The following is a 16,424-nucleotide window of genomic DNA, read 5'->3' as shown; positions in this document are numbered from 1 at the left end:
CTATTAAGAACTTTTAAAAGGTGTTCATTTCAACAGCAAAGGAAAAAGTTTAGGCTAAAATGTTTTATTCAGCTTTATGAAATCATAAAGTACCTTGTCTTTGAAACAAAATGAATATATGAGGTTTGATAAATCCAAGATATGCTTTCTTTTCTTTATTACCTGTGCTCAGACATCAGGGAAATAAGGTAGATGGAGAAAAGTGGGGAGAGTGAAAAGTAACAAACTGCTCTGTGATTCCTAAATAAAAGTTAGCAATGCAAGGTTATCAGCTCTTCTCCCTCTTGGAAGCTAAAGTTTTCCACAATGAACTATGGCTTCCAGACAGCTTGGTCTCTAAGCTGTGTGGATGATTTTTCTAGAGGTTGGCATTCTTATAGTTGATATTTTTCTTTGCACAGGGAAATTCTAAAAAGAACAAGAGTCGATAGTTTACGGATAGCGGGTTGGCGACTTCTTTCCAGAGCTGCTACTGCCGAGCGGAGCTGCGGGGCCGACCCTCCACGTCCAGTGCTGGCCGCCTTCAGGAAGCTGGAGTGTTGTTGGACCTAGTAAAGTAGTCAGTGTTGTAAATGGCCTTGAAATATTTAAAATATATTTGTAACCAGTAAGGCAAATACAGAATTTGATGTTGACAGTAAAATGGAAAACAATACACATACTGTGGATATTGTAGGTTTCCTTATGCTGTTTTTACTGTGCACTTTTTAAAATTAGGTTTTAATTTCAGTATGTAAGAACAACAGATATTTTGTATATTTTCAAACTCGATGATATGGTAATCAATTTGGTATCTGTGGAATAGATATATGTTTCTGGATAAAATGCTTACATTGTCAAACTGTCATTACTTCTCGCTATAATTGAAAACAGTCCCCAATTCTTTTTGAAGACTTACTCATTCGCTCTCTCTTTCTCTGTTCTGGAGGGATTGGGCCTTGAAAACTCCAGATCTTGTCAGTTTATTATCATTGTCTTCAGCTCTTCAGTACTTTCTCTGTGTTGGAATAATAGCTTAAGGAAATTGATGTCAATAAATTCATACTTATATCAAACTTTCAGTCTTCTGAGAATCTTATGAAGGAAACTGAAACGTATTAAAGTAGGCTTCACAGAATTACCAAATCTCAGTTGATTTGGATATAATCTTTCTAATCCTTCAAATTGGAATAATTGTACAGTTAATCCTTTATTAAGGCTTTGAATACCTCTCAAGGTACTTGTAACTATACTTCAGGCAAGGTTGCTAAGCCCTTTCAGGCTCCTGTTGGTTTATTTCATAAACATTGTGTCATTTCAGTGTACATTTCAGAGGTGTCTCTCCCAGTACCTCCCTCCCCAAATCTTTAGTTGCTCCTTTCCTCTGAATTTCCTGCACATGCCCATTTCACTCCATGTCTACATCCCCAGACTGAATCCCCTCCTTCCCCACCTCCCTGCCTGCAGCTTCATCTCCTTTGAGCCTCTTTTCTAGGCAGTTGCTAGTCACCCTCCAGAATGCTTTACTCTCGTAGTTTCACCTGAGTGCTCAGCACTAACTTCCCTTTGTGCTCAGCACAAAGGCCAACTCCTTGGCCTCCGCCCCATGTTCTTGGCTGCCTGCTATAGAGACAGACTGGCTGTTGTGCCCAGTCTTCAAGTAATGGAAGTGTTTGAATCCTGCCTCAGGGATCTCTGGGTGAGTCCAGCTCGGTCGCATCCTCCCTAGCCCCTTGGCCCTTTCTGTCTTGTGTGATCTGCTCATTTTCATTCTCTGTCAACTGAACCAGCTGTGTTCACTGTAGCTGTGCCTAAGCCCCCAAGCACCATGTTGCTTAGCTCCACCGTAAACCTAGAGTTTCCAACCCCTGCTAGACCTTCAGTGTTCTGTGACCCTGCCTTCTGAATTTCTTGTCCATTTCTGTTCCTCCTTTCGAGGGTTTGGGACTATGGAGTGATGTCATCTGCCTTATGCTTTAATGGAATCATGGGTTTCTAGGCTGAAAATCGATTGTAGGGAGCAAGGGTGGAAGTAAACAGAAGGGTTGGGAGGCTATTCAGTAGCAGGAGGCTGTTGAGAGATGATGGTGGCCTGGACCATGCTGTGGCAGTAGAAGTTGTGTGAAGGGTATTTCTGGATTTGTTTTGAAGAGAGTAGATAGGAATTGCTGAAATCGCAACTCTTTCCCCTCTATACTTCTATTACTCCTTATACTTCTATTACTCTTCTCTGCTTTTACTCCTAATACTTATCATAATCTAACCTACAATATGTTTTGCTTATTTATCTTGTTTCTTGCCTATTTCTCCCCTTTAGAGGATACAGTTCCATAAAGCCAGGTTTTTGGTCTGGTTTGCTCACTGTTGTCTTCCCTGTACCTAAAATACTGCCTGGTATTCAGTGAATGTTTGTCAAAAGAATGCTGCCTGGGCAGGAATGTGGAGTGTGAAAGAAAGAAGAGTCAGTCAAAGGTGAAGCCAGGGATTTTGACCTGAATGCACCTGACTGCAAGGGAAGATCGAGGGAGTAGCATCTTGCTTCTACCTGGCTATGAGTTAAGCTGAACAACTGGGAGTCACCTTGACTTCCTCCTCACCTCAGATATGTCACTTTTTATCTTGTCTTGCTGAACCTTCCTGCGTTTTCACATATCTCGGCTCTAAGTTCTTATTTGATGCCTTAAATTGAGCCCTGGCTCCCTGCTGCCTGGATGACTCGTCTTCCTGTCCTCCAGACATCTCTCTCTCCACTTAGCACATTTCTGCAGGGCCATCTCCTGGATGGAAAGAAAGCCTTCACAGTGGCCCCTCATTGCGCTCTGGCTGTAGTGTGTACATGTGAGACATGCATACTAACTGTCACTCACTTTTTCCTTGATCTCTTCCAAGCACTGCCTCTGTCTACCTTTATGAAAATCCTCAGACCTCTGGGTCAGGAAGAGTGTCACTTCTCCTGAGAGTTGGGCCTGCTTTTCTCTTAGAGAAAATGTGAATCTTGGGTTGTGTCCTTCTTTGCTTTGGTGGCTGAGACTTGTATCTCTCCCCAGCTGAGAGCTGCCAGAGCTCCCAGACCAGCGGCCCCTATCGCCCAGCATGGTGCCTGGTCCCACAGACCTGCTGGCAGTCCTTGTGGAATGCTTGACCTTTGTGTAGGGGTCAGTGCCTCTGGGAGGTTTCCTAGGTCTGAGGAACAGGGCAGGACTGTAGAGGGTGCAGTTGGTTTCCTGGTAAAATTGTCCCTTTTTAACTTAATTGCTAAGATCTTTGTTCTCCAGGCAGAGTCTCTTGCCAAAGCATATAATGACCACCACTGGTTAAACATTTATTTAAGTCAGGCATGGTAAAGACTTGACTTATTTCATTTAAACTTCCAATAACTGTATCTCATTGGTACTATTACTATCCCTGTTTTACAGTTAGAAAACTAAGGTTTAGAGAGAGTAAGCAGTTTGTCTATAGTCACACAGCTAGTCCATGTGGGGCCAGGATTCAGATCCAGATCCAGGCTTGTCTGATTCCAGAGCCTGGCTTGTTCACTACTGTAGTATGAACCTTTTGAATTGAGGACATTCAGTTCTCTTCCTACAAGTACTATATATTTGGAGGATAAAATATTAAATTTCTCAGTAACTCCTGTACTTCATGCAACTTTCCCTTTCCATTTCTTCAGTAAGTATTCCTACCCCTTCTTTCAGCATTTATTTAGCTTCTTGAGCTAATGGCCTGGGTACAAGGTTTGCCTTTGATACGATTTTTTTCTTCTCTGACCCTTACTTTTATTTACATATTCCTCGTTACATAAACCTTCCCAGCTACCAAATTCTGAATTCAATAAATTTATGCCATGATTCTGCTCCTTCTTTATAATCCACTTTCTGTACAAACTTTATTGTTATTTTTTTTAAAGGAAATTTCTAACCACAGAACTAGAGATTAGTATGAAGCCTCTTGTCTCCATCACTTCTTACAAACATTTTGTTAATCTGATTTCATCTTTTTTCCACACGGCTTCTTTTCCTGGAGTATTTTAAGGCAGGTCCCAGACATTGGACCGCTTCCCCTGTGAACACTTCAGTCATGCATACCTTTTGTAAAGATGAGAGCACTAACTTCTTAATCTGCCTCACCCATTTCATCATTCATTCAGCCAGTATGTGTCGAGTGCCTGCTGAGTGCTTGGTGCCGATGAGACTGTGATAAGCAAAACAGTCTGCTAGCTGCCCTTAAGAGCTTGCAGTCTGCTAGTGAAACAACAAAGTGATCCTGTAAATGCGTAATTACAAACTGCCATATGTCCTCCTTCCTGCCCTGGGCTTGTCTCAGACAAGGCGGCAAATGAGAGATAAAACATAGAGGCTGCTACTTCCTTTATTAAATGTCTGTATTTTAACCAACATTATAAACTCAATTTGAGTCAAGCTGTTCTCAAATACTTATTACAGGAATGTCCCTGATGGTCCAAGGCTCTGTGCTCCCAATGCAGGGACCCCAGTTTGATCCCTGGTCCGGAACTAGATCCCACATATGCTGCAACTAAGAGTCTGAATGCCACAACTAAAGATCCTGCATGCTGAAACTAAGACCTGGCACAGCCAAATAAATATTTAAAAATAGTATTTGTTACAAAGAGAAAACAAAACAAGGCAAAAGAGACAGAGTCTCCTGATTTTAACCCTTATTTCATGCTCCCCAGAGAAAAGCACTTTCATTCACTGTTTTGCTCTATCTCCCTATTTCCAAATGACATGCTACTTTCACTTTTCCTGTTAGGCATTGTCAGTTGATTTCACAGTTAGAAGATGAGGATTTGTCTCTGTTTTATCTGCCTCCCTTTCCCTACTACTCGCATACATATACACGCTTTCTGTTTTCCTGTTGTCTCTTCAGACTAGCTTCATCAACATTTTGATTAGATCGATACTCCATGTATATTTTAGTATGATCATTTAAATGCTGTTGGTATCTGAGTCATGTACTATGATGCCTTTTCCTTTCTTGTACAACTTTTTTTATTTTCCCTGGAGTTAATAACTGTATCTATCTGTCTTCCATGGTGCTTATCACTAATTTATTCCTAAATTATCTCCCAGGTGCCTAGGTGTATAATTCTCATCTCAGTGTGATCAGATTCAACTGGGTGTTTAGCCAAATTTATCTTCTTCAAGAAGTCTCTCCTAGGGAATTCCCTGGCGGTCCAATGGTTAGGACTCAGTGCTCTCAGTGCCGGGGCTCTGGGTTTGATCCCTGTTTTTAGAACTAAGATTCCACAAGGCATGTGGTGCAGCCAGAAAAAGGAAAGAAAGGAAGAAATCACTCCAAGAGTTCTTTGATCTGTGCCAGGCTATCCTGGTTGATCTCTAGGCCAGTGGTACTGCTGCTGTCTTGGGATCTCCCTTCTTCATCATCCTGGGCATCGTGTCTCCTCTTCAAATAACTCTCTCCACAAGCCTTTCCAGTGAGTGTCTCTTGTCTCTACTTACCATTGCTGTGCCCTCTCAAAGAATCATCTGTTCTGTCTAGGCCTCTTAAAACATGGAAAGTGAAAAATGAGAGGTAATTCTCAGTCCAGGCACAGATAGGGACTCCGTTGACTGAAGTTCACGTAGGAGCAAATAAAAAGGACTTTTAATCATTCATTGCTTCCTGTAGGTGATGGAATTTTCAGAACTTACTGAAACAACATTTTTGACTTTTTCTTCATTAGATACTATATGTTTATTGTGGAAAATTTGAAAAATGAGGAAAAGTGTTGAGTGCACATCTTTTTGGAGATTCAACTGTTAATTTTGTTTATTCCTGTTCTTTTTGCATGCATATATATGATACATGTTTTCAGTAAACATTGGGATTATAAGAAATTCCAAATGAGAAAAAGAGGCTCTTTAATATGAAGTAGGGGCGGGGGTGTAGGTTTGCTGGCTGCACAGCTCCAGGGGGCACTGTTCACATTCTGTTCTGTAGCAGGCCTGGGTGAAGGGAGAAGATGCTCCAGGTTCAGCTTGAGCAACAGTGATAAATAGCATGTATTATGTTATGTCATTTTTACACACCACCCCCCATTATGCTTGTTATAAGCAATACTGCTCACTTTTCAAAGCTGATAAATAAAACTGGATTCTCCACTGCTTTCGGGAAGAGGCTTAACTCCATCAGTTATGCTAACAGATACTTTTTAGCAACACAACCATTTTCCAAGTTCATTAGCCACTAAAACAAAACAAAAATTCAGCTGCACTATTTCCAAACAAAAATGTGAGAGAAAAAAACAAAATGAGGAACCAATTAGCTGAGAAAGCCAACAACAATGTTGGAGCAAAAGGTTCTCTCCAAATGATCATGAATTAAAGCTTTCTTCATCATAAAAACCCTCAGACAGAAAAATGAGCAGTTTATAGTTTTGTTCTATGCAGCATTGACCCTGGAAGTTGTTCCCAGCTCTTAAAAGGCTGGAGATAGCAACTTGGTTGATGAAGGCTAAGAAACCATCTGGCAGGGCCACACTGACAAGGAATAGTCTGTCTTGGGACAGAAGAGAAGCTTCTGTTCTCGGCTAAGGGCCACGTTCTCAGACACTGTGGCGATAAATGGAAAGCTTGTCAGTAAGTTTTGCCTGTGCTATACATTTTTAAGCAGTTTGGTAATTAGCTCCAAAATAGGAAACTAACTGGCAATCAGAGCATTAGAGCAGGAAAACCCATTACATCTCTTCCAAATCTTTGAAAGAAAAAGTCATAGAGCAGGATTAGAATACCTGTTTTTGTAAAGAGAGGATCAGAAGAATTGATTCCTGGGTGGAAACATGCTGCTGCTGCTAAGTCGCTTCAGTCGTGTCCGACTCTGTGCGACCCCATAGACGGCAGCCCACCACGCTCCTCTGTCCCTGGGATTCTCCAGGCAAGAACACTGGAGTGGGTTGCCATTGCCTTCTCCAATGCATGCATACACGCTAAGTCGCTTCAGTTGTGTCCGACTCTGTGCGACCCCATGGACAGCAGCTCACCAGGCTCCTCTGTCCACAGGATTCTCTAGGCAAGAATACTGGAGTGGGTTGCCATTTCCTTCTCCAAAAAACATGCTAAAGGCTATTATTGTCTAGCTTGTAAGTGTAGGCACCTCAAAAGACACCTCCCCCACTTAAATCCTTTGTATTGTTTTAAATGATCTCTGCTCCCTCAGTGGCCCCACTGCTTCCCAAACACCAGTGGGATAGCTGGTGGGTAACACCAGTGGGTAATACCTCATAGGTCCAAGAATAGGAAAAACATGGTTCCGTTAACTAACAAAAAAAATGTTGCTTACTATCTCACTTAGAGGCTGAAAAATATTTTCCCTTAAAACCTGGAAAGTGAAAAATGAGAGATAATTCTCAGTCCAGGCACAGAGTAGGGACCCAGTTGGCTGAAGTTCACGTAGGAGCAAAAAAACAAGAAAGGACTTTCATCATTCATTGCTTCCTGGAAGAGATGGAATTTTCCGAACTTATTGAAAAAACATTTCTGAATTTTTCAGCTTCCCTATATTTCCTTAGGGTACCTCTTCTGCTGTGTTGTCGACACATCTCACGCATGCCATCTCCCTGAACGGCTACAGGTGCCGTGAAGCGGGAACCATGCCTTATACTTACTCTCTGACAGTGCCTAGCAGAATGTCTTGTACACAGTAGGTGTTCAGTTAATGTTAATTGGATACATATTAGGAAGCAGGCCGAAGTACTCTATAAAACTGGAGCTCAAGCCATACCTATGGGTGTCCTATCTCCAGAAGAAAGGATAGCCAGTCTGAGGCCATTCTGAGTTGATTAAGTGATCATTCCTCTATGTATTATTGACTTCATTTGGCATTCTCAGTGAGGATGTACGCTTTTAATTTTTCTCTGGAAATTGCTTTTGAAAGAGTATTTCAGTTTCCTCATGGATAAAGTTGTTTAAAAACATCAGTCCAGAATGTATCATGTACCTAAAATGGTGTGTATTTTTTTTTCTGTTTATTTTTCACTGCTGTTGAAGCCATCAGTGGTTAATTTTTTTTAATACCGTCTTCCACAAGGCTTTACTTTATCTTGAATGAATGTTGTAATATAAGCAGACCGACTGTTGTAAAGTTTTTAGAGAGGGATGTTCTTATCAAGCATTTAGGGCTAAGATTGTCCTAGATCTGAAGTCCTCACTTTCCAACAAAGTCCCCTTTCACATTGGGCCATTTCCAAAAGCTGGTTTGAATTTATATTAATTGATCCTGACAGCTTCAGCTAATTCGAGATTTGAGGAATTCCAAGTTAATCTTCTAGATCATATTTATAGACAACTTGGGAACTGTTGTTAAACAGTGTGGAAATTCTAAATGGGTTCTATAAAAGGCTGCCAGGAAAGGGAAACCTGCTAATGAAAAGAATAATATAGCCTGAGGGTCTCTCTACTGAAGAGCAAAGAAAGGGACAGGAACTGGAGGAAAATGAGGTCACAGCTGGCCATGAACAGCTGTGGTCACCTGGCTATTTAGGCCAGACTGAGCTGTTTACCACCAGATTTTGATACAAACAGACACTGCCAGAAAGGGTCCTTTGAAAATACCCACGTGGAAGTGTTACAAGAAATAAATCTGCATTCCTGAAAATGGCAACCTTTTGGGCCATGCTGTGTCACACAGAAGAGGAGGGCCTGTCCCTTGCAAAAGATAAATGGTTTTCAGTCAACTGTATTTGCCCTTTAGAAGATTATGGGCCTATTTGCTTTGCAGAAGTGTCAAAGTTTTCAAAAAAGATCTCTTTCACTGGGTGGGCTACCTACTAATCAAGACCATAATGCTTGGAATTAAAAAGAAGGTGGAATTTAAAAGGTGAACTCAGGACTCTGTTTAAGCGCAATGGTAATTAGTGGTTTGTCTAATGTATTGGTTCCTTTCTCTAGCTGTCAGCTGTGGCATTTTCTGTGATGGGCTGGTCTCTTGGATGGCCCAATGGCTAGACACAGGAATTTCAGTTTGGGATTTCAGCCAGAATGCCTGGAGTCAAGACATCTCTTGTTTATACTTAGATTGTCTTTTCTCAGATCATGAAGTAATCACCACTTAGCTTCATTATTTAATCTTGTTTCATATCCCCACTCTTCCCCTCAGAAGTTTTCTTGCATTCAGAAGGGCTGATGATATTTTATCATGTTTTTTTCTGCTTTGTGTTGCCATCATGTAACTTTTCCCGGGACTGTTAACATCTCTTTTCTTTTCTTCTGCCTCCCTCTTCCTTTGTCCTTGTTCTGCACTTCGCTCAGCTCCTTACCAGAAGGCTTGGGCCCAGTACCTGTCTGGGCACTGGGGCTGGCTTGGGCCCAGTACCTGTCTGATTCCATAAAAGAGTCTCTGAAAAGTTACCAGTCATTTGTCTTCCTATGTTTTAGACTCCTTTTTCTCCCTCAACCCTTGATCATCACAGGGATGGTAGCTGGAGGACAGGGACTATGAGGAGGACCTGATATCTTTTTTCTGTTTGCCTAGGGTGTCTTAAGCTTAAGCACAATTAGAAATTTGATCTGAAACTAAATGTCTCCTAAACAGATCCCAGCTGTGTGACTTGAGGCACTCCTGTGCCCTCTCTGAATATGTCCTTTTCTTCCTCAAAGCCCTCAGCACAGGTTCTAACCACTGGCTGCTGGTTGAATAGGATACTGATTATCTTTGCCATTTTACTAAGGAATTCCGAGGTCAAACACAAGACTACACTTTAAACAGCATTAAAAAGAAAATCACACTACTGTGCAAACACAAGGAAGTGTTTGATCAGAATTCCCTCATTTCCTCTCTATCACCCAGGCACTGCATTTCAAGTCAAGATACTCACTAGGGCCTCCTAGCTCCTCTCCTTGACCCAAGCCCTCTCTTCCCAGGTAGTTCATTTTTCAGACCATTAAATCAATATTCGTCAATCACCATTATGAGCCCACAAAGATTTACTGGGTGCCTACTGTGTGCCAGGCTCTAGGGATACCAAAGTGAATTATATTTTTGTATATATGTATATGTATATATACAGTGAAAATATTCCTTTGCTTAAAAACTTTCATGAATTTCCCATTTCCTTCTTTATATCTAGTTCCACCTTCTAATCCAAATATATCCCACCTTTCCTAAGATTTCCAGCCTTGCCAGCCTCCAAAGCTCCATGTCCCAGGGCCTGGAATGCCCTCTTTTCTCACCTTCTGAGTCTGTTCAAAGTCCACCCAAGTCTCCCATCCTGGAGTTGGGTGTCTCTTAAGTGAATCTTCTTTTTTCCAGTGAGGTAGCTACACTTGTGGAAGAGATTCAGATGTCAAGTGACTTGCCCAGAGTCACCTGCTTGCAAGTGATGGATCAAGGACTAAATGTCAGCCTCTAACCTTTCCTCGGAGGACGACTCTCCTCTTCTACGTTCTGCAGGTGGCCTCCTGCCGCATCCACACAGCCTGGCCTTTCACTAGGCATCTCTGTCCTCCTCTTTCTCTTAATGGGCCTATTGATGGGCCCTGGAAGGTGGGGTTCCATCTTAGCCTCTGAAGGTTGGTCTCACCTTAGGGGAAAAGAGGAGGCATTCACCAGAGGCTTCAAAAATAATTCTTAGTCAAGATATGGACTCAGCCCAGTGTCCATCAACAGACGAATGGATAAAGAAGATATGGTGAGATATAAATATATAGACTACACTAAAGCCTTTGACTGTGAAGATCACAACAAACTGTGAAAAATTCTTAGATGGGAATACCAGACCACCTTTACCTGCCTCCTGAGAAACCTATATGCAGGACAAGAAGCAACAGTTAGAACTGGACATGGAACAATGGACTGGTTCCAAACTGAGAAAGGAGTACATCAAGGTTGTAGCTTGTCACCCTGCTTATTTAACTTCTATGTGGAGTACATCATGTGAAATGCCGGGCTGGATGAATCTCAAGCTGAAATCAAGATTGCAGGGAGAAATATCAACAACTTCAGATATGCAGATACCACCACTCTTAATGGGAGAAAGTGAAGAGTAACTGAAGAGTCTCTTGATGAGGGTGAAAGAATTAAAAAGCTGGCTTCAAATTTAACATTCAAAAAACTAAGATCATGGCATCATCCCCTCACTTCATGCCAGATAGATGGGGAAAAAATGGAAACAGTGGCATATTTTATTTTCTTAGGTTCCAAAATCACTGTGGACAGTGACTGCAGCCACAAAATGAAAAGATGCTTGCTCCTTGAAAGAAAACTATGACAAACCTAGACAGCGTACTGAAAAGCAAAGACATCACTTTGCCGACAAAGGTCCATATAGTCAAAGTTATAGTTTTTCCAGTAGTAATGTACAGATGTGAGAGTTGGATCATAAAGAAGGCTGAGTGCCGAAGAATTGATGCTTTTGAATTGTAGTGCTGGAGAAAACTCTAGGGAATCCCTTGGACTGCAAGGAGAACAAACCAGTCAATCCTAAAGGAAATCAACACTGAATATTCATCGGAAGGACTATACTTTGGCCACCGGATGCAAAGAACTGACTCATTGGAAAAGATCTGATGCTGGGAAAGATTGAAGTCAGGAGAAGGGGGCAACAGAGGATGAGATGGTTGTATGGCATCACTGAATCATTGGACATGAATCTGAGCAAACTGGCAGATAGTGAAGGTCAGGGAAGCCTGGCACGCTGCAGTTCATGGGGCCGCAGAGTCGGACACAACTTAGTGACTGAACGGCAACAACAACATGTATGTGTGTGTGTATACACATAAGAATGAAAATCTGCCATTTGCAGCAATATGGATGGACCTAGGGAATATTTTACACAGTGAAATGTCAGAAAATGACAAATACTGTATGATATCACTTACATGTTGAACCTACAGAATAATGCAAAGGAATGTAGATAGCAAATCAGAAACAGACTCATGAAAACAAAGTAGTGATTACCAGAGAGAAGAGGGGAAGGGACGGGTAAATTAAAGGTGTGGGATTAAGAGAGACAAACTACTATGTAAAAAATAGATAAGCAACAAGGTTATACTGTATCCCACAGGGAATTACAGAAATTATTTTCTAATAACTTTTAATGGGATATAATCTGTAAAAATACTGAATCACTATGCTGTATATCTGAAACTAAAATAATATGGTACATCAGTTATACTTAAAATTTTTAAGAAGGCAAAAAACCCAAAAATCTTCAGTTGTAATCACAAGAGGAAACAAAACCCCAAAGCCCAATGAAGCAACGTGGAAAGCATGACCCCCAAGTCACCTCACCCCTCTCCCCCACCGCCGCCCTCCCCACCCCCTCCATGTCCCGCCCCAATCATCCCACCACCCCGAAGGTCAAGATCCTAGATCCTAGATGTAGGACAAGATTCTAGAGGGCGAGGGATAGTTTCAGACTGCCAAAGGCCCCATGCTTTGGCTTCCAGGGACTTCTAAAGGTAACTCACACACCTCCTCGCACCCCGCCCACGTTTGCTGGAGGGAGTAACCTCTCCCCGACTTGTGGGGAGCTGGAGACTCGGAAGAAAGATACGAGGGGCGGGTGCGGGGAAGAGAATGGAGAAAAACTTTGGGGGATCCAGAGCGGGAAAGGAGTGAGGAGGGAAGCGGGGCGGAGCAGGGGGTGGGGCGGGGCGGGGCGGGAGAGCGTCCGCGGAGTGGCCACGCCCCCGGCCCTCCGCTCCGGCCGCTCGGGGCCGCCTTCTCCGCCCCCTCCTCGCCTCTCCTCTGTGTCTCCCTCCTCCTCCCCCTGCTCCTCTCTCCGAGGTGGCTGGCGGCGGCCAGAGTCGGAACCCCAGCCGCGCTGCGGGTGAGTGACCTCCCCCAGGGCACCGACTGGGAGGCACGGGGAGCCCCCTCTCCCGGGCGGGCCAGCCCCGGTTTACCCGGAAAGTCTGAGGACGGGGAGGCGGGAGTGGGGGCGCAGTCGGCGCCGCGGGACGCGGGCATCTCCCGCACCGGTCCGGCGCCCCGCCGGGTGCCTCTTCTCCCCGCCGCGGCTCTCGCTGTCCCCAGAGCGCAGGGCCCGCACTGACTGGGCCCCACCCGGCTTCCCCTCCGCTCCTCGGCTCTGCGGCGGCTGCCGAGACCGAGGTCCGGCTCTTAAGAGAAAGAAAACTCAAGCAGCAAAGAAAAGAATCTCGACTCCGTTCCGGGGGGGTTAGGGGGAGGAGGGAGGGACGGGTGTTCATCCAAACAAACCCGTTCGGTCCCAGCCTCTCAGCGCGCGGTCACCTGCCCCGGTCCTCCATCCCTCCAGGGGCTCAGCGTCCCCCCAACCCCAGGACTCGCACTTTCCTTTTTCTTGGCTCCCGTTACTGGTGCAGCGACTTTCTCCCCCGCCGCCGCCCGCCCTCCAACCTTTCCCTGGGAGGCTCCTGGCCCACAGGCTGGTAGCGCCAGCCTGGTGTCCCCTCCAGTCCCAGAAGGCGATTACCCAGGCCAGGGAGTCACAGCCACAGGGGTCTTCACTCTTGCTCAAAGAGTTCCTGCAGGAGTGACTTTAACTGGAGTTTGATGTTGGGTCCCCTGGCCCCGCACATTGTGCGTTGCATGTCCAAAGGGAAATTAAAATATATTCCTTCTTGGAATTTTACTGTTTCTGTTGGGCACCTTTGTTTTTTTTAAACCTCTCTTCTTTTCTCCCAATAATAACTTCATTTAATTAACCTTTCTAATTCTGAAAGAAACGGGAAATAATAATAATAAAACAAGAAAATAGAGAAAAAGAGTGCTTGCTAAAAAATATTGTGCAGAACCTGGTCTTTAGAAAGTAAAGACTTCATTCTGTGCTTAACTGTTTTAGTGGGAGTTGAGAGTTCACTGGCGCTTATTTTCGGACAACCCCAAACAGACTCTTACAGCCTCCCCCAGGCTAGAAGTTTTAATTTGCCTGACATAAACCACACTGTTGGCATTCCCCAGCCTGGCTACTCACCCTGCATTTTTCTTCCCTCCTCTCCAGCCCTCTCCCAACTTCTCATAAACAGGAGTTGTGAAAACGAGGCAGTGGAAGAGGTGAAAATGAGCAGGACCTCAAACAGAAAAAACAACCTCGCTTCTTTTAATCCTCAGGCTGTTGGCTTCAATTTGACTCTGATTGGGTAGAGGACTGTTTAGTTCATTTGTGTGGTTTTTATGTCTGTTCTCATTAGGGTTGAATCAGTGTTTCCATGACAGGCTCAGTTCTCTGGGTGCTTAGAGGGAATTTGTTAATTCTCAGATGGGTCTGGTCAAGCCTGGAATCTGGAGGTTTTCAGATTTTGTTTAAGGGATTGATCTGGGTTGATATTACTAACTTCTGCCCACTTGCCACGGGGCTGAGAGGGGAGCAGCCTGAGCTGGGGTTTGCTACCACAAGACCAAGGAAGAGAAAGCTTTCCTAAGGAGTGAGCTGTACAAACAGGACTGTAGGGAGTGTTGAACTTTTACTGTTTTTAGAGAGAAGGTACTTCTCAAGAACTTCAGCCATTCCTGTTTCTATGCAGATAATAAATGTGATTGTAACAAATGTATTAGATCAGATTCAGAACAGTCCATCAAAATAGGTTAAGGTATTGAGCTATTCAGAAAGATTTCAAAACATGAATTTCATTAGAAAGAAACTTGTTTGTATGGCAAAAACTATTACAATATTGTAAAGTAATTAGTCCCCAACTAAAATAAATAAATTTATAAAATAAAAAGGGTGTAATTCATTTTTCTGTGCTGATTGAGTGTGGTAGCTCCCCATTAGTATGAATTAGTAAGGTTTTACTGTGGTTTCAAAATGTTATTGGTAAGGCAGCATTGTGACTTCCATTCAAAAAGAAAACCCTTGAACGTTTTGAACTTGTTTGACCCTGGTACTTAAAAACAATGAGCTTAGATAATAATCTTCAGTTTCTTCCTCTTCCTGGGAATTTTTAATAGTGTATTTAATGCCTGAGAAGTCAACCTAATACTGTTTGGAGAGAAATCACCTTTCTGCCTTGTTCAACTTTTGTACCAACTCATGAAATCTTGTTGAGCTGAGTGGTTTGCCATTGTTTACGAGTGTTTGTTGTGCAGCCCCAGATAGGCTGCTCTGAATGATGAGGATATAATGAAGGCTGGCAGTCCCTGACTGAAGGAGCAGGTGGTCTGGATGGCAAGATGAAGGCTACATCCCCAGTTAGCCAGTAGAAAGTAGCCACTTGTCATCTGACTGGCCAGATGAGTTGGAGATAGATGGAGTGTGGAAAGTGCAGAGGAGGAAGATGGGAAGGGGTTATTTTTACTTCTTATTTACTTTAAGAAAAATAAGCTAAAGGAATACGATGTGACCTTGTAAAATCATGTGTACAAGGATACCAAATTATATTAACATGCTCAGGGTATTTTGTTAAATTTTGAAAGGAATTTTATTTCAAGTTATGAAATAGAAAGCTTTGTATCTTACTCTGAAAATACACCCCCAAAATACTGGAATGATATGCATGGAAATGGATGGTGGGATTACAGGTACTTTTGATTTTCTTTGTGCTTGCCTGTGTTTCTCAACTGTTTTGCAATAGTAATAGCTAACATTTATTGAGTATGAAGCGCATACATATGGTATTTCACATTAATGCTTTAGAGGTAAGTACTGTTATTCTCATGATATAAGATTCAGAAACTAGAATCTGAGGGGAAACTTGCCAAGGTTGCATAGCCTTGATTCTATGTGCTAGAATCAAAACTTGAAATCAGGTCAGTGACCAGAGTCTTTTAATCTCAGTCACTGTTGTGTACCTTCTACCTGCACATGTATTATTATTGTTATCTTAATTATAAGAAAAAAATAGAAAAGGAAGGCAAAGTAATTTGTGGTTTAGTAAGAACTGATATTTTCATTAATTGGAAAATGCCCTTGTCTCCCATCTCATCCACTTCCCACTGTTGCTTGTCTTTGGAAGTCCTTGGGAGTTGCTCCTGACTTAGCCCCGGGTCGCTCATCTTCCCTTGGGAGCCAGCTGTATCTAATGAGAAATAATCCAGAATTCCTCTGAGGCTTCCTGGGAATCCAGGAACACCATGGAATTCTAGAGCAGTCCTGATAGAAGGCAAGATTTTTAAAGATCAGCAAATTATGTCTACACTGCCTGGTAGAAGGAAGGATTTTTAGAAATTGACAAATTAATGATTGGCATTCATTTTTCTTGACATTGTCAGGGGAGTGAGGTGGGTAGGAAGGCCCAGAGAAAGATGCCTGATTTCCATTTATCTTATCTATGTGTTATATGGAATGTTGGGATTGCTTCTTGATGTTTATTACTGTGAAAACACAATAACAAACACAAAATACTTTTTGGAAGCCTGGAAATGCTCCCATGCACTGGCAGATGAACCAGTTTAGTGGAAATGGAAATATTCTGGGGATAGCTCTGGGAAAGAAGCCCACATCCTGAATCACCATGTGCCCTCACAGGCAGCCAGGCTCCCAGAGGTCACCTTACTATCCTCTTCCT

The 16,424-nt window shown here is 43.0% G+C and overlaps 2 protein-coding genes across 11 annotated transcripts in view; both read left to right on the top strand.

Annotated features, from left to right (window-relative positions):
* PPP1R21 (protein phosphatase 1 regulatory subunit 21) overlaps positions 1-1,055 on the top strand; it is a 71,694-nt gene extending 70,639 nt beyond the window's left edge. For all 8 annotated transcript variants that reach the window (XR_014083050.1, XR_014083051.1, XM_081593744.1 and 5 more), the window contains one exon: positions 402-1,055. Coding sequence is in view for 6 of the 8 variants with exons in the window: in XM_081593744.1 (XP_081449870.1) it covers positions 402-431 (30 nt within the window). In the remaining 2 variants the exon portion in view is untranslated. The remainder of the gene's footprint in view (positions 1-401) is intronic.
* STON1 (stonin 1) overlaps positions 402-16,424 on the top strand; it is a 69,070-nt gene continuing 53,047 nt past the window's right edge. For 2 of the 3 annotated variants that reach the window (XM_081593751.1, XM_081593752.1), the window contains exon 1: positions 12,721-12,766. The gene's annotated coding sequence lies outside the window, so the exon portion shown is untranslated. Of the gene's footprint in view, positions 560-12,720; positions 12,767-16,424 lie in introns of those variants that run through there. The other variant, XM_081593753.1, reaches the window with a different exon arrangement.

Source organism: Giraffa tippelskirchi, chromosome 4, assembly GCF_054371585.1.
Source record: "Giraffa tippelskirchi isolate mGirTip1 chromosome 4, T2T-mGirTip1v1.2.pri, whole genome shotgun sequence".
Lineage (NCBI taxonomy): Eukaryota > Metazoa > Chordata > Mammalia > Artiodactyla > Giraffidae > Giraffa > Giraffa tippelskirchi.
This window is presented reverse-complemented; position numbering and strand designations above follow the sequence as displayed.